The sequence below is a fragment of the Acipenser ruthenus genome, chromosome 3, assembly GCF_902713425.1.
Source record: "Acipenser ruthenus chromosome 3, fAciRut3.2 maternal haplotype, whole genome shotgun sequence".
In the NCBI taxonomy this organism is placed as follows: domain Eukaryota; kingdom Metazoa; phylum Chordata; class Actinopteri; order Acipenseriformes; family Acipenseridae; genus Acipenser; species Acipenser ruthenus.
The window spans coordinates 63,574,947-63,599,000 of NC_081191.1; the positions used below are offsets into that span (position 1 = coordinate 63,574,947).

At 36.2% G+C, this 24,054-nt stretch overlaps 2 protein-coding genes across 3 annotated transcripts; one reads left to right on the top strand and one right to left on the bottom strand.

Moving 5' to 3' along the window:
- Positions 1-798: 798 nt before the first annotated feature.
- Positions 799-11,373, bottom strand: LOC117394199 (tRNA selenocysteine 1-associated protein 1-like). The gene is made up of 9 exons (XM_033992275.3): positions 11,233-11,373; positions 10,567-10,664; positions 10,301-10,400; positions 9,653-9,705; positions 8,992-9,123; positions 7,047-7,166; positions 6,454-6,661; positions 4,609-4,660; positions 799-3,159 (listed from the first exon to the last, which is right to left on the bottom strand). Exons 1-9 carry the CDS (start codon positions 11,266-11,268, stop codon positions 3,017-3,019), a joined length of 942 nt encoding a protein of 313 aa, XP_033848166.1. The 5' UTR covers positions 11,269-11,373; the 3' UTR covers positions 799-3,016.
- LOC117435809 (p21-activated protein kinase-interacting protein 1-like) lies at positions 10,168-23,733 on the top strand. 2 transcript variants are annotated; one of them, XM_059014741.1, is made up of 10 exons: positions 10,168-10,210; positions 15,760-15,922; positions 16,085-16,205; positions 16,389-16,463; positions 16,545-16,597; positions 16,763-16,908; positions 17,586-17,683; positions 19,978-20,077; positions 20,214-20,340; positions 22,953-23,733. In XM_059014741.1, the coding sequence occupies exons 1-10, from the start codon at positions 10,193-10,195 to the stop codon at positions 23,072-23,074; spliced, it is 1,023 nt and encodes a 340-aa protein (XP_058870724.1). In that variant the 5' UTR covers positions 10,168-10,192; the 3' UTR covers positions 23,075-23,733. The 2 variants fall into 2 exon arrangements, with proteins under 2 accessions (XP_058870724.1, XP_033915141.2); XM_034059250.3 differs by lacking the exon at positions 10,168-10,210 and adding an exon at positions 11,590-11,748.
- Positions 23,734-24,054: the final 321 nt, after the last annotated feature.

Sequence of the window (24,054 nt, forward strand, 5' to 3'; positions counted from 1 at the left end):
TCAATGTGGCAGTATTTGAATTACAAATACACTTTAATCTAAAAATGGAACAATATTATTAGGTATTTTATTCACTCATCAGTGTGCTCTGAATATATACATAATTGCAATAGTTTATTATAATGGTGATTTATTATTATTATTATTATTATTATTATTTACTTTGTATTCATTTATGTATTTATTTATTTGCAGGCATAGGGTTACTCCCTTTTCTTTATTAGTACAGTCCAGCCTGCCTGAGTATGCTGGTGAACAGAAAGACAATTATGAAACGGTTGAGAAAACTTCAGTCATCCTGAGAATGTGACTGAAGCTAAGGTCCTGATTGGAGGACCATTAATTAGTTAACTGGTTAAATCACCTGCAGCGTCAAGGCTATAAAAGGAGCCGAAAGGACAGAGTTGATAGCTGTATATTTAACAGCAAAATATGACTTTAATTTAGATTTATATTGCCTAAGCTGGTGAACTGTGGAGGATTCAGCATGAACCAATCCATTTTGTTTAGTGTTTGAATTTAAAAGTGAATTAAAAATAAGTTTGCCATAGTGATTAACAGCATCCCTGCCTCTGACTTATCCTAAAACATCCAGGTTCTTAGTATAATGTGTCTGCTAACAGGGAATTTTACCAAAAGAGCCAGAACTCAAGACAACTAACAGAGAGTTCAATACTCCTGTATGTATTTATGTTTTTGAGTGTTTAATAAAAACAGAATCTAATTCCTGTAGATTAGATTAAGGAAAATATGGGGTTCAGTAACCCAGATTCAAAGTTTTGAAAGAATAGTAAAAAATATACTAAATACTTTAATGCCGCATCTTAGCAAATTGGTTACATTATTGACACAGGTACACATCTAGTCATAAAAAGAATATGTACAGGATTTGAAGTGAATATTGTAGATATTATAGGTCTTTGGGAATGTGTGTATTTCAAATAAATAGCCATTTAATTTCCTCACACCAGGGTCTGCACTATTGCCAAATATTGTACTTTACTAAATAATGCATTGCCTCAAGCCCGAGAGATGCATCTGACAACACTGAATATCTCGTTATGAGCTACTGTGTTCTACAGCACTTTGATCACTAAAAATAAAGAGGCAACCAACCAGCCATGTGGTGGTTGATATTTTGACACACTGGTGGCAAGGTACCCATTTCTCTTCTAATGAATCACTGTATGAATTGCAATATGGTATAAAAAAGATTTTAAGGCACTGATAGTCATAAAATACCACACAATCCCAGTTAATATAGCTTTTTAAAACATATTTTAATCTGTGTTTTGTTGTTGTTAAAACAAAGTTATTAAATTATTTCAAGAAATATTCACATTTACTCACCAGAAAATCTTTTTTAAAATGGATATTTCCACACAATCTCACCCGACATGACTTTCCATTTAATAATTAGGTTTCAATCTTCTGGTTTTTTTTTGCAAAAACACATCTTATAGCAAACTTATATTTCTAATTTCAAACATATCTGGTACAACACTAGGCTACTTTGTTTGCCTTATCTTTCATAAAGTTGGCTGCTTTTACTGGTCACTTGCTAGTTAATTTCACCACAGCAGTGTCTTACAGGTGGCAAAGCATGACAGTCAACAGAGGAAATAACTGGTTGGTTATTGACATGAAAAAGAGAGGCCCTGATAGGGACAGCCATTCGCTAGATGACATTACCAACAAGTTCAAGACTATTTGAAAGCAATGCTTGCAAACATACATTTTAAACTAGTGTAACATACATCATGTTTTAAAAATTACAATAAAAATATATAACCAGTATTTCCTTCAAAATTACACATTTGTGACCCATATAGCAAATGGAAGTTATTTAGGTAGGTACAACCACTTTAAGAAAGGGGTTTAACATTATCAGTGAGTAAACTTGCTACTAAAACAGAAATACATTTCAAGCATTAAATAAAAAAATCAAAAGATGGATATTTACACATGTAGAAACCGTCAGTCAAGAATCTTTAACAGTCAAGAAAAGTTTTGTGAATACTAAACTTTATTTGTGAATAGATTCCAATAAATTAGAATGTTTCATTTAAATAGCAACTTTAAGGAAATACCAGAGCAGTATTAACTAATGTATTCTTGTTGTTAACTAGTAAGTAGCGGGGTCACAAAGAATATAGTGTTAAATGTCCCCAAGTGTTGCTACAGCTGTTCAAATAACGTACCTGTAATTTTTCTTTTCATTGTTAACATCCTGACAACTTTTTACACTTATAACTTTAAAGTCTGTTTCAAAGCTCTTTTTTAATGTATTGCTCTTCCTGCAGTGATTTAGAGGACAGATCTCAAACCCCAGTGCACTACAGCGGACATTTTGAAAAGAGCTTTGAAACAGACTTTGAAGTTACAAGTGTAAAAAGTTGTCAGGATGTTAACAATGAAAAGAAAAATTACAGGTATGTTATTTAAACTGTTGGAACCCCGATACTTACTCTTTAAGTTTCACTTTGTAATCATTTTCTTTTTCAGTCATCCTATCATACTGACATTTTAAACAGTAAATTATACAAAGTGAATCTAAACAAGAAGGAAAAATTAGATAATTTCAGTAATATTCTACGTCTTTTCCAGGTTGCTCTTTAATGGTTTCAGTTTGACAGAGATAATGACAAAGACATTACCTCAGGTTATCCTTTTTGGCTGATCTTTTTGTTTTTACAGATTTTACTCTGGTTCTAGTGAACCCCACTTTTCACACTAGAAGTACAGTCGTGTCTGTCCAGCCCCCCACCCCACCCCACCCTTCGATGTTTTTTTTTTTTTATAACTACAACAAAAAAAGTGACCTTACAGCACTTAAGGAAAAAAGCTGGCAAAGAAAAAAGCCTGGAAAACAAAAAGATCAACAAGAAAAATGAACTTGAGAATGTCATAAGTAGAAGACATTTGCAGGCATGATCTTTGACAGCTCGTTTTTACTTTGGTGGGAAAAAAGTTTCTGTAAATCTGTCCCCTTTAGCTGATCGTCTTCTCTGTACCCTTAAAAGTTTGCCACAGTGGGGATTTCAGATGTAACACTGTCCAGTGGCTGCCAATGACAGTTCATGAGGGATTCATACAGCTCTTCACTTCTTTCCATAAATTGTCTGTTCATTGTGTCAATATCAGGTTGAGGATCTGGATCTATTAAAGAAAATAATAATAAAAAGTATTAGACATATTTTCCTTCAATGATAAATAGCCCATGCACACAGACAAACTTGGATGAGCAACTCAGCCAATCAGGTGTCAACTTGTAAAATGTACATGTATCAAAATTAATTCATCACTGTAACTAGTTTGCAAAGGAGGGATAAGTGAATATTCAATTCTTTCTAATCTTCAGGGAATCTGGGTGTTTCTTATAAAATATTAGCTCTGGATAAGGAAACACCTTATCCAGAGCTAATATTTACACTAATGACCAGCAATCAGTCCTTTACCTATTACCTTACCTAGCCCACATATTACAACATACATACATACATACATATTAGTCATTGCAGATAAAATGTTCCCTGTTGGAGAAAAGAGGGTTCAACATTTTCATTTTTTTCAGTGTTTATTCCTAGCAGGCTGTGTGATCCAGTGGTTAAAGAAAAGGGCTTGTAACCAGGAGGTCCCCGGTTCAAATCCCACCTCAGCCACTGACTCATTGTGTGACCCTGAGCAAGTCACTTAACCTCCTTGTGCTCCGTCTTTCGGGTGAGACGTAATTGTAAGTGACTCTGCAGCTGATGCATAGTTCACACACCCTAGTCTCTGTAAGTCGCTTGGATAAAGGCGTCTGTTAAATAAACAAATAATAATAATAATAATGTGGTAGAATGCTAGTAGTTTCAAAGTCATATAAATGTCATGCCTCTGCTATTGATACCTTTTATACATCAGTATTTTAATATTCCACAAGAGTAGGACTCAAAACTAACAGCGGCCATGTGGCAATTGCCGTGGGTGCCCTTCTCAATTGCTGCAATGCCCATCAAAATGTATGTCGATTCACAATATATATGGCTACAGTCCCCTTTCCGCTACAGCAACTAGAAATGCCTGTACACACCAAATTAGGAAAAGTTTGGATCAAAACAATAACATGATTAAATGATTTGTGTAATTAAGGTGCATCAAAAAAAAACAAACAACAAACAGATCGAGCAGAGTTTGAAACTTGAAATTAAACCACCATCAAGAAAAAGGGAACAAAATGCTACTGTTCAACGTTTTTCTCAGTCAATAACCTGAGTGTATGTCTTACCAACTTACACAAACACATTAAGTGGAGTTATTTATTGGAAGTAAATAATATCTACTCTGTCTTATTGGTGCTATCATTCGTCACCTCAATGTAATGTTTTAAAAACCATTATTTATTTATTTTTTTTAATTCAGGGATGAGAGTCTCATCCACTGTTTCTCTACTACTGATGTAGGTCTGTGTTTACCACGATTATTCCGTCTCATTATTATAATATTGATCTCGATGTGGGTCAAACACATATGAACAGTCTACATATGAGAACTGCCCAATTAGTTTAACTAATGTATCACTGAATATTGACAAATCATTTTTTTTTTCTTTTATGTCACACTTGCCTTCAGCTAGCTCTTCGTCAGTATCTTCTGTAGCCCCCAATGACTGCTGGAACTAGGATATAAAAATATTAAAAAGTGGGTGACTGAACTGATTTACATAGACAGTATTTTCAATTTATTTTTGTAGCATAACGTCCTTGCAAAGTTAGATCAATTTTAAAAACTTTGCATGGATACATTATATTACAAACAGTTGTTACATGTTGCCAGCATCAGCACAGTTTTTTTCAACACCAAACTGCTAAATGTTCACATGACTGTAGCGTACATAAATGGCAGTGGAAAATCTATTGTTCTTTGCTGAGCATGGATGACTGATGGAACAACACTGCAAGGCTCAGCTCCAGCTGACAGAGCAGATCTGAGGATAACAGGAGGGGGTTTTGCCAAAGATGTGGGGAAGTATCAAAATAAACTACTATTAGCATGAAGTAAATAACAGCTACTCTCATGTGATACAAACCAAGTAGATCTGGAATAACAGTTGCTGCTGTGAATAGTGCAGCAACCGACGAGGGAAAGACCACTTGACAGCTGATAAGGTGAAAATAGACTCCATGGGGGCTGGTTAGGATTATCCACCCTAGCTAGCAGTATCCAGCTCTGCGAACAAGATGCTGGAGACACCTGTTTAAATAATATGGGTTTTTTTTGTAAAGAAAATGTGTTTAATTTGAAAGTTTTGGCAAAAGAAAGTGTGTTACATATGGCAGGGCTGGGAGGTTAGAATTTCCTCCCTGCCTAATTGAACTTCATGTGCAGCATGTGGCCAGGTGTTGATTGTCAAATTGATTATCATTTAACCCTGTCCACATGGCTTTAAAAAGGAGCTGAAAAGCCAGCCCTTGGTTCTAATAAACAATATACGGCAGCAGTATTTTTAGATATCGAAAAGGCATATAATATGGTATGGAGGGAAGGAGTTTTGGTTAAAATGCATAAAGTAAAGTCAGTTTGCAGGAAGGATGGTATGGCGGGAATAGACAGGAGGCAGTTAACCTAATAAGGCTGTTTATAGGATATTCAACTTTAAATGAACATTTATATAGAATTGGAGCACATGAGAATGGGTTATGTATGAAATGTGGGGTTATGGAAACTGTGGAACACCTGATGGTTGAATGTGCTAGATATAGGGATGTGAGATTAGAGGTAGGGGAAGAGTTGAGGGCTTTGAATATTCAGAATATTTTTTTTTAGAATGGTATAGGGGATGGTAATAGAATAGATAGGGGTATGGTCAGGTATATAGGGGAATTCATTAGGAAAACAGGGAGATTTAACCAGTCAAAAAAAAATAAAATCAGGAATCAAAGTGTTGGGCTCACAATAACTATAATCAAAACAGTAGGTGGCGACAATAAGCTTCGGCAGAAGCTTGGTGGCCATTAACAAAAAGAAGCAGCAGCCCTTGGTTCTCCATTTTGTTGTTCTTTGTCGGCAAGCTGGAGTTGAATTGGCTAGGAATCCTCACGATGGCGACTACGAACCAGGGTGAGCAAACAAAGCAACCACTCGTAATCACCATGTGTGTTAACTGGGATCCGAGTGCTCAGCATAGGGATTCGTTTAGGGGATTTTAATTCCACCCCAGTTTATTTAGAGGGTGTTAGGGAGAAGATTCCTGAGCAAGCCCTCCCTTTTAGTGGGAGCAACTGGACTCAAACTTCTATGCAATAGGAGTGTTCTTTGCACCCCTGCCTTAGGTAGCCCAAGATTAGTGCTAATTGGGGTCTGTGAAAGATATTGAATTAGCTACATCTTACCTCTAATGAAGGCATTAACCAAATGTTTCTTCTAAGTTTTTAAAAGCATAATTGATGCTTTAAGTTATAGATGAATTACCTCTGATGTAGCCTGGGTCTCTGTTGAAGTTGAAGTGGTGGTAGGAGGAGGAGCCATCCCTGGAGCTGTCGTTGCAGCGCCATAGGGTCCATATCCATAGTTATAGCTGCTGTAAGGGTCATATCCCCACTGTGAATAGTAGTTCTGATACTGCTGGTAATACTGGGAGTAGTTGTGATTTTGATTTTGTTGATAATTGGTTTTATTACTGAAACAATAAAAAATGTTTTTGGTTAACCAGTTTGGAACGGAAAATGCTAAATGTTTAAAAGCCAAGCAGGTCTATTCAACTGATCTATAGGTGTGTTTGATCTTAAAACCACCATTGGTTGGTCACTAATACAAGGCGCATTGGGTAGCAAGGTTTTGTATATCTAACATCTAACTGTGCAAGGGAGTCTCTTTTAATGTTTTCTTGTCAGAAATAAATATATATTTTGGAAGCAATGAGCCTAAATCTGAAAAATTTTCAAATATGTTTGGCACAGAAATTTTACATTGGTTCCACCTGCAATAAGCACAAATCTGCTAAGAAATGAGTGATAAAACAGTCACCTGCGCTTACAACAGTAAGCAAGATGAGAATATTTTACCTTTTAGCAATTGCTATGCTAATTCTGATTGGTTTTCCACCAAGTCCATTTGCATTTTGACATTCTTCCATTGCTGCCTTCTGCTCATTCTCATCACTGAACTTGACAAATCCATAGCCCCTGGGGAATACAGCATGCAAACATATCAACAAGGTTATCCTTAGGTAGCAGGGCTCTAGACAAATGTTTTGCATTAGGAGCCATGGATCCAGGCCAAAAAAAAACTGGTCACCAAATCCAATTGTTGGTTGCTACCATATTCAACTGCTTCAAATACAACTTGCGAAGAAACCTAAAGTGATACTAAAACAGTAACTTGCATGTTTGTTGCCACATTCTGTTGAATGGTTAATCTAAGCAGCTAATGACTTTAATAAACACAGCATGTTTATATTTTAGATATTTTGCAAGAGTTGTGTATGGAATTGGTGACTGCACCTTTAATTGTGTACAAAAAGTTGTAATATGGGAAATGGCATGATGCAGCTTGCATACTCAGTGTTAGTTAGTGAAGTCCTTATCTGAGAGCATGTGACACAGACAGCTTTTTTTCAGTAAAAACAAGTTTCAGTGAGTTTGTTCGGTTATTTACTATATTAAATACAACAATGACTCAATAGTAGTTATCCATCTTCCACAGGCCATAATAAAAAAGTGCATCAAATTATATCAGCTCAGTTTTGAAAATCAAGCCCATTTCTTTAACCACTGGACCACACAGCCTCAAGAGTACAAGAATAATCAGAGATGAAAGTGAGGAGAAGTATAAAAAAAAAAAAAAGAATTTATGAAAAAGATCTAGGAGTTTATGTTGACTCAGACATATAAAAAAGGCTAATGTTAAAACCTTATAATGCATTAATAAGACCTCACCTAGAATACGGTGTTCAGTTCTGGTCACCTCGCTACAAAAAGGATATTGCTGCTCTAGAAAGAGTGCAAAGAAGAGCGACCAGAATTATTCTGGGTTTAAAAAGCATATCATATGCAGACAGGCTTAAAGAATTGAATCTATTCAGTCTTGAACAAAGATGACTACGCAGTGATCTGATTCAAGCATTCAAAATTCTAAATAGGTATTGACAATGTCGACTCAAGGGACTTTTTTGACCTGAAAAAAGAAACAAGGACCAGGGGTCACAAATGGAGATTAGATAAAGGGGCATTCAGAACAGAAAATAGGAGGCACTTTTTTACACAGAGAATTGTGAGGGTCTGGAACTAACTCCCCTGTAATGTTGTTGAAGCTGACACCCTGGGGTACTTCAAGAAACTGCTTGATGAGATTCTGGGATCAATAAGCTACTAACAACCAAACAGGCTTTGTCAACAATGTGATCAACCGCGATCAACCCCCCCTGTCCCCTCCCCCTGTCGCTCGCTCGCTGCACAAGTGAAACCGAAACGAAATATATATGTATATTAATTTTCTGCCAGCACCTTCCTTTCATTCCATTAGTTTCACCATTTTCTGCAATGTGAACTGTAGAACTGCACCATAAATTCACAGTACTTGCCAAGACAGCCGTCTGCAAGCACCAATGGAGTACGTAATGTAAAAACAACCGCCTTAATGAAACTGTGCCTTATTTTTTCAGGGTTTTTTTTGTTTTATGTAAAAAAAACAAAAAAAATGAACCTCGCCAATTGTCAAAATGTGTTAATAGACTGAGTAAAAGCGGAAGAACGCCAATCAGTGGAAATTTTTCATCTCTGAGTAATGGAAGTTAAATTCCTTTGTTACAGATAACAGGACCTCACTTGAGCTTTCTGATTCACATAGAAATCTAGGAGATGTCCTATTACCTGTAACACATGCAGCCAATGGGGAGAGGAAAACAAGCACTACTGATACAGGGGCCTCACTAAACTAAATGCTTTTAAACACACATAGAACTATTACAATTTGAAGTCTAGTATTGATTCCCATGCAAGGTCCTTATACCTGGAATTTCCAAAAGGGTCTGTAACCACTTTGCCACCTTTGCAAGAAGCATATTTCTTCACAAAAAATTCATAGAGCTGGAAGTCATCAATTTCAGGGGTGAGGTCTCCAACAAAAACTGAATACTCAGGGCTGCAAAAAAGCATTGTCAAAAGATAAATATTAAAGATGTGTTTGCCATCTTGAAACCGAAATCTGCAGAAAAGTAAAGCGAACATATGAATCTTGTACATTTTCATCTTTGTGGGACTTGTATTTCTAGTTTGGGATGAAACAGCAGTTGTACTCTATAAATCACATTTTAAAACATGACAATTACAGCATTAAATATATGTAAATATACATGTGCTGGACAAAAACAAAATCACATGCTATACAGTTTCAATATTATTTGAGTATCTATGGGTAGCCAGAATTACACTGACTCAGTAGTAGTTATGCATCTTCCACAGGGCACAATAAAAAGTGCATCAAATTAGAGATGCACTGGTTACATAATAAAAAAAATAAAAAAAATGACTCACTCAAATGAGAGGGGTCAACTTTGCCCATCCCTGTTTAATTGTAATGGTACCAGTACAGTGAATGCCAATTCCTTCAATGTAAAAAGTGATGTTTCTGCTTGTGACTCATTAAAATTAAAGAAATTCAAAATACTCACCCTGTATCTGGCCTTTTCCCATAGGTAGCATAATTTAACTTAAACTTTCTTGGCTGTTATATAAAAATAAATAAATAAATAAATAAAAATAAATAAAACAGGCAGTTATTTGGGTTTTAAAGAAGTATACATTTACCCACCTCCCCACTCCAAAATTCCTTCTATAAAGTTCCTGTATATATTTAATGCTGTTAGTACTTTTACCTAGATGTAAATGCAAGTTAAAGGCTTCTAATTAAATAACATTCACTGAAATTTAGAGAATGTAACTCAAATTGGTCACCTAGTTGTGCTGAAACTATTAAGTAACAGTCATAACAAAGCAGTGGCTGCAACAGCTAAGGTGTACATCAAGACAGTGTCCCTCAACATTTGCAGAAAACCACCACCACCAAAAAGCCCAGTTCCGCTTGAAAGTTTGAGATATTATGTTTAAAAAAACATTGGGATACTTAAATAGGAGGTTTGGCCCGGCTCAGCCACTGACTCACTGGTCGTGACCCTGAGCAAATAACAACCTCCTTGTGCTAGGTCGTTCTGATGAGAGGTAATACGGAGGTAAGTGACTGCAGCAGCAGTTGTATACTTCATCTCCTAGTTTCTCTAAGTTGCTTTGGATAAAATGATAATTTAATAATTAATACTTACTGGGTTTGATCCTGGAACCAGTTTTCCGTTGAGCCTAAGTACGCATCGGTCAACACCAGCTTCGTCTGCTAATTCCACGAAGCAATACCCTGCAGATCCACTATTGAATGAAGAAAAAATAAGTACATAGTCTATTAACAATTAATAAAATACACAATACATTTGAAAAAAATGTTGGGTGTTTCTGTTATTTAAACAGATTTTACAACCACTCATTGTATACGTTTAAAGTTATTATTATATTCATGTTAATGAAGTACACTTACCCTGTCACTCTGTGGCAAATAATTTTAACGCCATATGCTGTCTCTCCCATCGTACTAAAAGCTTGCTTTATAAAATTTTCATCCATGTATGGATCCAGCTAGATACAAATGTCAATAATGTAATATTTAATTATACAGAATACTGTAATATTGTATAACGCATTATTTCGGTTAGGGTCTATTTTGCATCATTTTGTTCCAATAACTGTTTTGTTATTTGTTTTTATGAACCCTACTAAATCATAAACACATTTTTTTGAGTGAAATAGAACATAGATACATCAGACGTTTATCACAAATGTATAGTACATACACATGCCATGTGTCACATCCAAATAAATAAGGTAGGGCTTGGTAAATCTAATTTAAGCGCAACAGCTGTGATAAACTATTAGTGATCTTTGAAATTATTTTAATATTTGTACTGATAATAAAAATTATACATAAGATCGGCCCAGTTTATCTGAAGTCGTTATGTTCATAATAGTAGCCTACATGTATACAGTATGTTTCAAATAAATGAAACTCAAAAACATTTCAGTATGTATATCAATAAATACTAAACCAACGTTGGTGTACTGTTTGTCTGTTGCTACAGAAAATACACAAAGTATATAAACACAGTGAAAACTGTAGCACAAAAATAAACAAGTAAAAAATACTAACATCACCCATCCACAAGCTTGCCATTCTATTAAACATTTTTTTCTCTACACAATATGAAATCAGACGTAATTTCTAATATACAATTAGCCAGGACGCTTACGCGACTGCTTCTGCAATGTGTTTTGTTTTTGTTGCAAACGCCTACATCATCCTTGCTAATGCCTGTCTCAATTTTCACGGAAAAACTGCATTGTTTTTAAAATAGTTGGCATAAAATAGTTAAATAAATGTCTAAAGCACAAAAAAATAATATTATTTAAACGAGTTTGTGTTTTATTACCAAGCAAGGGAAATCAAGTAGTTTTTATTTGGAGGCACCACTTTGGTTATCTTTTAACGTCAAATATGCTCATCGGGAGACAAAAGGACCCCGAGTGGTGACACGTGGGTTTGTGCACCCAAAGATATTCCATTGTAATAAAGTCTACTGAGTGCAGCATGGCGCCGCAAATGAAGTTGATTGCTGGTTGTTACGAGCAGATTGTGTTTGGATATCGAATACAGACAGGAGAGGAAGTGAGTTAAGATTAACAATAGAAGGACAACTTTTAAGTAGTATAATAATTGATTTTCGCGTTGGTAGTTACGCGTACTCGTTAACATGACAACACGAAAAACACGTTTTACAGAGGCATACTTAAATTAAGAGTGGCTTATAACTTGCAGTGTTTCTACATACTATCAAAAGTCGTCAAGGAGTTGTGAAAAATCCACATTTTAATAAAGTTACCCAGATTGAATGTCAGTACTTCGCTATGATAAACTTTTCTGTACTGACCCGTTTTAGTACATGTATTACTGTTCATGTTTTATTTTGGACAATTAACTATTTTGGAGTGTTTTTATTAACTTATTTTATAACAGTACATGTAGACCAGTAAAGGGTTGTTTAACAGTCGGTCTTCATGATGTATGAGAGGTGAAAGTAAATATATTGCAAATATAATGCAAACTCATCTATTAACAAAGTAATCTATTAACATAACAGCATACCTTAAATTGAAATTCAATTTACGCTAGGGTACACATTTTTGAGCTGTGTACTTTTGCTCCACAGTTTATTTAAATATATTTTATTTTAACACAAAGTATCAATCATTCCCCTCAGCCTCGCCCACTTCCATCGAGGAAATCGGGGCTTGATCTTGCTGTCTGCCAACACTTCAGCCAATCACAGCTAACTTTAGTTGGAACCCAAAAATGACACTCAACAGACGAGTTCTGGATGTGGGCTCCGAGCTTTACAGAAGGACCGGGCTGAAGTTAGTTACTTGCCCACCGAGCTTTACAGAAGGACCGGCCTGAAGTTAGTTACTTTAGTTTTTCCCGATTCGAGGGCTGAAGTTAGTAACTTATTTGCAGTTACGTATTGAATATTAGCTCACATTCTAAGGAGAAAATCACATTTAGTCTGGATGTGCCACCTCAAGCAAGGTATAATTTAAAGCTTGAGCATTTCTCTTCAACGTAAAGTAGATTGCAGAGTGGCACAAGTAGGCATTAACAGGGTATGCCGTGAAATATGCACGCACACCCTTTTTTCCCCCTGCATATTAGCGCACATTGTGAGGGCTTTGCCACTTCAAGCTGGGTGTGATGTTGAAGGTTAAGCAATTGTCTTGCGAATAGAGTATGGTGCATAGTGTCATGTACAGTACTATTAAGTACTATAAAATCACATCAACCGTCTAGTCAACAGTCCTTTTATAGTATGATGCAGTGAGATTCCAAAATTGTATTTTTGTATTTATTAAATATTTACTGCCCAAACAACCTCTGATATGATCCTGAAAAATCTACATTAGTGTATACTGACCTTAATGTAATGTGTGTGTGTGTGTTACACTCAGAGTTAGGATTTGGTCAATACCTGACAAAAATAACCATTATGCGATTTGAGCATTTACAGATTACACCGTGTAACAATTTTTTTTTTTTTTTTTTTGGTTCCTGGGTAGTAAGTGTTATTTCCTAATTGCTTATGCCTCAAAAGTATAGAAAATGGCTGTCATTCCCCACAAACTTTGCTTTTGTGACCAGGACAGTGATATTTTGAAATTTACCTATTTTCCAGAACATTCCAGATAGATTCAGTGCTGAGTAAACTTGGAGTAACTTCTAGAACTTTCTAGAACTTTCCAGTAATATAAATAGTAGTATAAATACAGGGGCCTTAAGCCCACCAGTTCAGTTTAGTTCCAGCTGCCTAAGTGGATACATATCTGCATTTTTCTGAGATGGCATCAAGGTCATAGGAGACTTCAAAATAGTGGCATTCCTGATGGGTCTCCAAGGCGGTTTTACCAAGTTTCCCTGCTATCTTTGCCTTTGGGACAGCAGGGACACCAAGGCGCACTACCACAGGCGGGACTGGCCACAGCGGACCGAGTTCTCTGTGGGGAGGAACAACGTCAAGTGGGAGCCACTGGTGGACCCCCGGAAGGTGCTGATGCCACCACTGCACTTCAAATTGGGCCTTATGAAACAATTTGTCAGAGCTCTAGATAAGGAGTCGGCAGCCTTCAAGTACCTTCAAGACTTCTTCCCTAAGCTGTCTGAGGCAAAGGTCAAAGCCGGTGTCTTCGTCGGACCACAGATAAAGAAGATCCTGGAGTGCAATGAATTATCCCAAGAAGCTCACTAGTAAGGAGAAAGTGGCTTGGAACAGCTTTGTCACAGTGGTTCAGGGCTTCCTGGGCAATCACAAGGCCGAAAACTATGTGGAGCTGGTTGAGACTCTGGTGAAGAACTACGGCACAATGGGCTGTAGGATGTCCCTCAAAGTCCATATCCTTGATGCTCATCTTGATAAATTCAAGGAGAACATGGGAGCGTACTCGGAGGAGCAAGGCGAGCGCTTCCACCAGGATATACTGGACTTTGAACGCCGCTACCAAGGACAGTATAACGAGAACATGATGGGAGACTACATTTGGGGGCTGATTCGTGAAAGTGATTTACAGCATAATCGTAAATCTCGAAAAACTACTCACTTCTAAATCTTTTGTAGTCATTTTTGTATTACTTTAGTATAAATACATGTTAATTTGGATTCATATGTTGTTTTTTTCTGACTTTATGTGAACGAAAAGACACAAATTCGCCTGTTTTCTCATTGGAAATAGGTAAATTTCAAAATATCATTGTCCTGGTCACAAAAGCAAAGTTTGTGGGGAATAATAGCCATTTTCTATACTTTTGAGGCATAAGCAATTAGGAAATAACACTTACTACCCAGGAACAAAAGTTGTGTTACATAATTATCAAAGAATGAAATGAAAGGTTTTTTTCAGTCTTTGAGCAAATTATTTTTGTGAAACGGAAAATATCAAACAAATAAAGAATGAAACAGAAGAGAGAGAGCTGCTTTGGTCTTTGAGTAAAGCAATATAATCAAATTGTGAAATGTGCTTTGAGCAAATGCACAGCTCCCGAACAGATTTTGAAGATGCTGCTCAATCTGCGATTTTACATTCGTCTCTATCTCTGCTGCCTCTTCTTTACTGTTTTGTTCTTTGCTTGTTTGATATTTTCCATTTTGCAATTTGAGCAAAATAATTCATAATAAATGCACTAATTTTCATTATAAATAGCACTTAATAGTGATGTACATGCCACTATGCACCATACTCTATTCGCAAAACAATTGCTTAACCTTCAACATCACACCCAGCTTGAGGTGGCAAAGCCCTCACACTGTGCTCTAATATGCAGGAAAAGAAGGGTGTGTGTGTATATTTTACTTGAGGGGGCACATCCAGACTATATGTGATTTCCCCCTTAGAATGTGAGCTAATATTCAATACGCAACTGCAAATAAGTAACTAACTCAAGTAACTAACTCGAATAACTAACTAACTCGAATCAGGAATAAGTTACTAACTTCAGCCTTGAATCGGGAATAAGTAACTAACTTCAGCCCGGTCCTTCTGTAAAGCTCGGAGCCCACATCCAGAACTCGTCTGAGTGTCAGTTTTGGGTTCCAACTAAAGTTAGCTGTGATTAGCTGAACATGTTGGCAGACAGCAAAAGCAAACCCTGATTTCCTCGATGGAAGTGGGCGAGGCTGAGGGGAATGATTGACACTTTGTGCCTGCACAGTTAAAATAAAACATATTTAAATAAACTGTGGAGCAAAAGTACACAGCTCAAATAAAGATCTTGTGTGCCCTAGCGTAAATTGAATTTCAATTTAAGGTATGCTGTTTTTGCCCTTGAGTAAATAGAATTTCAATTTAAGGTGTTCTGTTTTTGTCCTTGAGTAAATAGAATTTTGATTTAAGTTATGCTGTTTTTGTCCTTGAGTAAATAGAATTTTGATTTAAGGTATGCTGTTTTGTTAATAGATGAGTTTGCATTATATGTACTTTGTTGCTTTCACCACTCCTATCTATTGGTGCAACTGTGTGTAGTGATATGTATAGGCTGGTATTATTAGTAACTGTACTAGTGCAACACAAGTTTATTTAATGCATGTTACCTATTGCAATCTTATGATTTGAACTCCTAACATTCTCACCGTTGTAGAAATGGACATCAGAAGCCGACTTTACCCATCATGCACACACTGCCTCGTTATCTGCAGTGGCTGTGAATGACAGGTATATAGCTACAGGCAGCAAAGATGAAACTATTCAGCTGTATGATATAAAAAAAAGAGTGGAACACGGCTCCCTGTTGCATCATGATGGTAAGTTGTTTTTTTTTTTCAGTTTTATAGACAAAAGAGCAGACTAGCACACAGATTTCAATACTTGTTTAAATAACAGTTTAATAGTCAAATGTGTAAGTATAACCACATGTTAAAGGTTATCAACAGTTATTATTTAATAAATCTTTTCCCTCCTGAAAGGTACAATATCTTGTCTGGAGTTCTATGGAAGAACACATTTACTCAGTGGGGGAGAGGACGGTCTCATCTGTGTTTGGAACACTAAGAAGTGGGAGTGTCTAAAATCTATTAGAGCACACAAGTAAGATTAATGATTCCTTTCTGGATACTTTTTTTTGTATGAAACAGTCTATGCAAGCTGTGCTGTACTCTACCTGTTATCTGTCAGATCCAAAAGTTATGCCAACAGCACATTCCTAAACGTGGATGGTAAACTTATAGAGGTCAAGAAAAGTTAATTGTATTCTATTTCTTTATTTTTCAGAGGTCACGTGACATCACTTTCAGTGCATCCATCTGGTAAAATTGCTTTGTCAGTGGGGACAGATAAAACACTTAGGTAGGATTGTATTCATTGTTTTTATTAATATCGGTATATTAACAATTTGGAAGAAAAAATAATTCTTTTTTTTTTCCCTAGAACATGGAATCTAATAGATGGAAGATCAGCATTTATCAAAAACATTAAACAAAGTAAGTAAAAAAAAAGTTACCTTTTGATGTGTAGGCATTATTTTAGATGATAATTGTAATATTCAGTTATGCAAAAAAAAGCACTAAAATTCTTGCACATGTCTCGAATCATGTTTGTGAGTGAACAGCTTCAGTAATGCCATCTATTTATATTTTGTTTTAAAGATGCTCATATAGTGATGTGGTCCCCTGCTGGAGAGAGATACGTTGTGGTTGTGAATGAAAAAATGGATATCTACAACCTGGAGACTGCATCAGTCACTGGAACAATCTCAAACAAAAAAAGGATATCCTCCATTAGATTTATAACTGTAAGTACTGTAATTGTAAGGCCTTCCAGTGGTCTGTCATTACTGGTTGGGTTAATGGGAAGTGCTGGTCTTAATTGTTGGAGAGAGGTTTGAGCTTTATGACCAGGAAGCTGTTGATCTTTGGGTGGAAAAAGTGTGTGGTTTTGATGTAGTACTGGAACTGCACAGTAGGTGGAAGCAGTGTCAGTTTTATAGACAGATTTTTATAGGCTTGGGGTTTTCTGATTTTAATTTATTAATTTTGTTCCAAAAATATTTTTTTATTTTAGTAGCTGGTGACACGGGGAAAACCTTTAATACAGGATATATTTAAAACATACATTGCAGGAGCACTGACTACTGTAGCAATAATATTCCTTGCTTTTCAAGTAGCTTGAAACTGACGCTCTGCTGTTACACACATAGCAACACTGAATTGAAGTGTAAATTTCCTTTGGTGCACTGATGAATCTCCATACTTGTGATACATGAACAAAAGCAGTACATAGCTATGTGACTTAAATTTGGTGTGAAGACATGTTCTCCCTGTAATTTAATTTCTTTGTTTTAACCAAATTATCCATCACTAATGATCATACCAAGTAGCCCTTCAGGACCATAACATGTATTGTGATATGTATGTGTATTGCGTGTATCGTTACATTGTATTGTTACTAATACTATATACCATATTTCAGAATACTATTGTTGTGGTAGCAGGCGATGAAGAAACTGTGAAGCTGTATGACACTGACTCACTGAAGTGCCTTTGTGAGTTTAAAGCACATGAGAACAGGTACAGTGTCCTTCGGTATTTAGGAGTCAGTCATGTGGTCAGTTGCAACAAACTTGAATTGAGTGTGTACTAAGTTAAGTACTGCTAATATAATATGATCTGTGGATCATCTCCGGCTCTGTACTATCATAGTACCAATTGCAACGAAAAAACCCAGGGAACAAAGTTTGGGATCAGCTTATCTCCAACCTTTTAGTACAGACCTCAGGGTTGAACTGGTCGTTTGGACTTTGTGTATGGGGGGGGGGGGGGGGGGGGAATGGCAGGGCAGGAGAGCAAGATGAGTGCTGTACTGTATATTTCAGCTGTTATTTGAAAGCTATTTTATATTGGACATTTTCACACATTTTTCTTTTTAATTTGTGTATAGTAGTGTACATAATGAAAATTAATAGACACCTTTTACAGCACATTTTCAAGTAAAAAAGAAATTAAAAGATGGTACTGTTAGCCTTGACTTTAACACTCCAAACTCAATGTGAAGATACCTGAAGTTGAAAATATTTTTGCAAAAATTTGAGAAATGTAATCTTAACTTTTAATAATGCAACATGTTTTTGTTTCTTAATTTAAGTATTAACAGTTACAATGGACGATATCTAAATCAGTGTCGGTGTTATTTTCTATTTACATGTTCAGTTATGTTAACTCAATGCTTTATTAAAAAAAAAAAGGCTTTGTTTAATATATTGGAAATACACATCAAATGGTTCTATTCATATGAGTAACAAGATAGTACAGCTGTTGGTCTAAATCACTGGACTAACCTTGTTTTACAACGCTCTTGGGGGCAGAAGACTGATACATTGCGTGTGCTAAACCCCACATATGTCAGTAAATCGTGTTTAGCAGCCATAGTCTGATGTTTAGCGGCCGCTAAAAATGCGGCGTATGTAAAGAATAGTGTTAACTTGGTGTTCTGCACCCGCTATCAAATTTGCCCTTTGCCATCATTAATCCTTTTAAAATTATATTGAAATGCATTCAAATGAAGAAAAGAGCATGGAGGTGGGCGGGATCTGGATACTAAGCGGGCGCAAACATTAATGTGAATTAATGATTTTGCCTTGCACTGACCCTCCAAAAACTTTACACCTCTTACAAGGTGCAAACCATTATAGAAGCGAGAAATTAAGAGCTGTATAAAAGCACACACCTGGAGAGGCCTGTCATTGGCATCAGGATGGCTGCTGTGGTACACTCCCTGATGTGGTGACACATGGCTCTTGTTGAGGAGAGGCAGGAACACGTTCGGAGAATGGCAAGACGAAATCCCAGGGTCACTTTGTTTGGGATGCCGGAGGATGTGGTGCTATAGTGTTATTGTCTCACTTTGCAGGTCATCCTAGACCTAATAGCAAAATTGAGGGATGAGCTAGACCACAGCATTAATCTAGGGGCTGCTATCTCTGCACATGTGAAAGTGCTGTGTTCTCTGCACTAAGCCTCTGGTTCTTTTCACACCACAGTTGGAATGTCTGGAGGGATAGGCCAACCCACCTTTTCCAGTGATAGGCAAATTTCTGAATGTTATGCTGAAAAGGGCAGGCCAATACATATCATTTACTAAGGATACTAGCATAACTGATGTTGGCTGAAGCTTTTCCAAACAACTCCGTTTCATGCTGAGTGACCCCAGCCGTAAGGAGACTCCGTTCCGTTGCGCCAAGAGGACTGCCCATCCACTGACGTATTTTCGTGCACCACAAATGTCATACAGTGCCTACTGCTCTCTGTACTCCTAACTCTTGTCACCTCTGGGCTGCAAGTGCGGCCGCTAAATAGACTGATGCGCTCATTGAGACCCTCATTATCATAATTGAGGATCGTTATTTGCGTGTTGAGTATTGCATTGCTCTTAAGCTTACATAGGGCGCAGTGCAAAATAATTGCCTGGCTGCAATGCAATTTGAATTTTGCATCTGCAATTATTTGCACTGCACCTATACTTACATCTACCCCATTGCGTTCATTGCAATTGAGAACATTTTAAAGCCTATCCTGCAGTCTATAGGGAAGCTCTCGATTTTCGTTGCAATTCAAACTGTCCTGCAGTCTTTCATTAGTACAGACCTCCGTACTTATTTATGCTGTTTTATTTAGAACTGTAAAACATGAATTATAAGTTCCTCCAACCAAATAGCTTCCCACATTTAAAAAGTTAAAAGGAATACTCTGTGTATGAAAATTAGATTAAGCTATAGAACATGTGTGATTACACTTACTAGGAGCAGTTATCGGGGGGGATATAACTAATGTTTTTTAAATGGCTGTTTTTGTCTTTATGCCCACAGAGTAAAAGCAATATACAGTATCACAGTGGGAGAAACCCTTGTCCTTGTAACTGCATCGAGTGATGGATATATTAAAATGTGGAAGCTTGATCCTGAAAAGGTAAGTAACAACCTTTATTTAATCAGTTGGCAAGCTAAACTTCTGGTTTCTGTATAGTGTTTTTTTTTTTTTTTTTTTTTTTTTTTTTTTTTAACAGCAGTAGAGTATAGTAAATTTTGTAATTCTCTTTTTACAGATTCAGGACACTCCAGCTCTACTTGGTGAAGTGAATACTTCCGCCAGACTGACATGTTTGGGTGTGTGGCAGGCTAGCCCAGTGGAAAGTTCACAGCAAGTGGAAGCAGAGGCTGCTTGTTCCCAAGGTATTAATAAATGCAGTTAAGATGCAAAAGTGATTTTATACTTCAGTGGAAAGATCCCCTGCACTCTGATTGAATGAGCTACAGGGATATAATCCCTAGTATATGCCCTTATAATGTAACCAAATGCCATTTTTAAAGTAAATTTTACACCTTTTTAATAACATGTTAATTGAAGAATGGGTAAGTCAAAACTTACGAGATGTTTACCAACGCTGTAAAAGTAGTACAGAGAGGAGTACTGTCAGACAAACTGAAAACTACTACTAAACTGAGGCTGTGTGGTCCAGTGGTTAAAGGAAAGGGCTTGTAACCAGGAGGTCCCCGGTTCAAATCCCACCTCAGCCACTGACTCATTGTGTGACCCTGAGCAAGTCATTTAACCTCCTTGTGCTCCGTCTTTCGGGTGAGACGTAATTGTAAGTGACTCTGCAGCTGATGCATAGTTCACACACCCTAGTCTCTGTAAGTCGCCTTGGATAAAGGCATCTGCTAAATAAACAAATAATAATAATAATAATAATAATAATAAACTTAAATTTAACTGAAACAAAAAACTTTAAAGTTGTTTTAGACCATTAAAACCTTTTTAATTTGCAAAAATCAGCTCATTTAAAGTCCATCTTAGATTTACTGTACACTCTGAAGTAACTCAATTTTTTTTTAGCTATTGAAACTAACAATTCAAATAAGAAAGCCAATGTGTGCTGCATTGTTTTGTTAAATTAGCAAATCTCTCACATCTCGTTTTAACCTCCTGTCGAAAGTGGAAGACACTGATTTGTAGGAGTCATTTAAAAGGGTAATGTTTTATTTACAACATATCAAAATATGATCATTAAATATGAGTGCCTGTAACATTGAAGTATAAAAGCAGAAAGACCCTGCACTACCAGGTTTTGGTCCATAAATGCCTGCTTAACTAACATATGAAACAAAGACAAAGTTACAAATAAAGGTGATTCACAGTTTATTCCATAATGTGTTTGGAATTCTCTGGTCGATTTCACTTCTCGTGTTCACCTGAATTCGTGCTGGGAGGAAATTACATCATTAAATGTCAATCAAAAATGCTGTAGGGGCCGGGAACATACCGTATAATGGGACATTTTGGCTGGTATTAAATTCTGCATATTTGCTACCTTGGGGGATTTTTACCGTTTTTGAACTGCTGTTTTTCACTTGGCACATTCACAAAGTAAAATGCAACACCATTTTGCATTTATATTTAATTCCAAAAACATTCAAATAAATGTTTACTTAATGAAATCCAGAGTTCGTACGAGGCTTGGAAAACCTTGAAAAGCCTTGATTTTCACTTGGTAATATTCATGGCCTTGCAATGAAAAATATTCTCATTGTATCTAATCCAGACGGAGACGTGCATGCAGATCTACACAGTTCTGCACAGAATGCGCGTTCTTAGAGGGCTGCTCAACTCCACATGCAGAAACCTCTGCACACTCTGCACAGCCCGACTTTGAAAAGTTGCTGCAGGAGACTGGCTGCTGCTGTGAACCAAAGACGATGCAGAGATCACAAGTGACCTGCTAATCGTAAAGCAAATAACCATTAAAACTACTGCTGCCCCCTTGTTAGCGGAGGCAACCAACATCTTATTATACAATGAAGCCGTGAACAGCCTTGTCAATGCTATATTAAATAAATACATTAACTAGTTATTTAAACAAACATAATGTAGTAAAGCGGGGGGAACCAAAAAAAACCAAACACTTTGTCCAATGGGCAAAGTATAACGGTAAAACATGTCTCTCTGGCAAATCTTGTTATCTTGGTTGACGGGTGATATCAATTCCACACCCCTGGAACATTATCTGCTGTGTTGCCAAAACATTCTTCAACAGATGTTGGAAACAAGAACCTCTTTCTGGCTATTGACTTTTATAATGCAGCTTAGTTACTGTGTAATGGTTTTCAATCCATGAAAATATTTAACTTGCAGTCAGTTCTCGTTAATACGAATTTCAAGGAACCAAGAAAAAAAAAAAGGTGTTCTCAGTAATTCTTATTACTGTATCAGGAGTCTAATTCAGATGCATACTGTCAGTTGTTTACTGAAGTTACAGTAACACTGAAATCTAATTTCAATTACAGAATAGTGTACTGTGCATGTTATTAAATACAGTTGTAAGTGATCTTTTTTGTCATGAACAAATGTTTGAAATTGCTTAAGTGCTTTTGTTTACTGAAGATTGTTAAGATACCAGAAATTTGTATTTTGGTCTTTGTCATATTAATTGGTGGTGAATGTTCACAATGCTTGTAGTTAACATTTTTTCTTGAATTATGGTTAGGTTGCCAGTACTTTTTGTCTGTGACCAGTATAAAGCTGCTGTATTGCAGATCACTTGTACGGTAATTAATGATATCAATAAGGGGAGTATATGTCACCTCTGGGGAAGAAAACACCAATGTGGTTGTTTTATATATCATTATGGTTGACCCTTTCAGTTTTAGTACAGGTCACCAATTAAAGTGTTTTTGAAATGTATTTTGACATCATATCCATTTTGTCTGTACTATGTGTTAAAAATTCTGAATCAGTTTTGTCTTTATTAATAATTTGAGACTTGCATGTTTGGTCATTTTTACAGCTGAGGAAGATGCTAATAAACTGGTCAGGACCAAAAAGGTGGAATTTGTTGAAGGCAATACCTCGACCAAGAAGAGAAAAGCAGAAGAAACAAAAAAGAAAAAGAAGCAGAAGTCTGAATAAAAGACTTTCACATAAACTGCTGAATGTTATTTACACTTAGAATCCACCTGCATAACAAAATGTGTGTTAAAGAAATACTGAATTTATATTTTGCATATATATATATATATATATATATATATGCAAAAAAACATAAGATCAACAATGGAATTTGTTTTGCATGGCCTGGGACTTGTACAGTATCCTTGAATTGTATATATTTAAGATCTGAGAATAATCTTTTTAGTGAGGTCATTTTCAGTGAGGATTTTTTTTGTTTAGTTTCTTTTTGTAATTGCTTGTTGTGAAATGTATACTTGACATCTCGCTCACTTTCAAGGTTTACCTGCAAATTCAGAAAATTTATATACACCTATCTGTGATACTGTTCAATCTAGCGTGCATTCATTATGTGGTCAGAATGTACGTTTGTGTCATTAAACAATTATTGCTAGCACAAAGTAGTACTAAACTGAATAACTATGCCATATACTGTACTTCTAAATAAATAGTCATTTTACAATTGTTCTGAAGCCATTTGTTTACAATGAACAATTTATTAATAATATACTGACCAGCAGAAGTAACCAAACGATAATTCTACTCTCGTTTTTACTACACAAGAGACAATTGTATGAGTATTGTATTTCTATATAATTATTAAATTACTATCAGTAAAATTAGGGACGCTAGTTTCTCTTTAATGTTCAGTTAGTTTCAATAGTAACTCTCTCGTATTTCGAATGTTTGTGACCAATCACACAGCTATTAGAAAGCCTTTATTTATTATTTATATATAGATATTATGAACTATTTAAATTTGTTTGTTTTGGTGTGGTAGCCAAGTTGGCAGTTTGAGAGAGCACACAGGACGACAGCACTACAATGAACTGGTAAGTTTTATTAATTACAAATACTGGTTAAAGTTTTATAAAATAAATAAAGAATATAAGAAAACCTGCCCTCTGGGCTCTGTCTAAACTTTTCCCTTAACTAGCCTT

Bases quoted from the DNA above. Each gene is read 5' to 3' on its own strand.
- LOC117394199 (XM_033992275.3), bottom strand. From the start codon at position 11,268: ATGTTTAATAGAATGGCAAGCTTGTGGATGGGTGAT. The intron at 7,167-8,991 runs GTATAAGGACCT...TGTATTCCCCAG, and splicing joins GACCCTTTTGGAAATTCCAG to GGGCTATGGATTTGTCAAGT. The intron at 4,661-6,453 runs GTAATTCATCTA...TTTATATCCTAG, and splicing joins AGACCCAGGCTACATCAGAG to TTCCAGCAGTCATTGGGGGC.
- LOC117435809 (XM_034059250.3), top strand. From the start codon at position 11,671: ATGGCGCCGCAAATGAAGTTGATTGCTGGTTGTTACGAGCAGATTGTG. The intron at 16,909-17,585 runs GTAAGTACTGTA...ACCATATTTCAG, and splicing joins CCTCCATTAGATTTATAACT to AATACTATTGTTGTGGTAGC. The intron at 20,078-20,213 runs GTAAGTAACAAC...CTCTTTTTACAG, and splicing joins GGAAGCTTGATCCTGAAAAG to ATTCAGGACACTCCAGCTCT.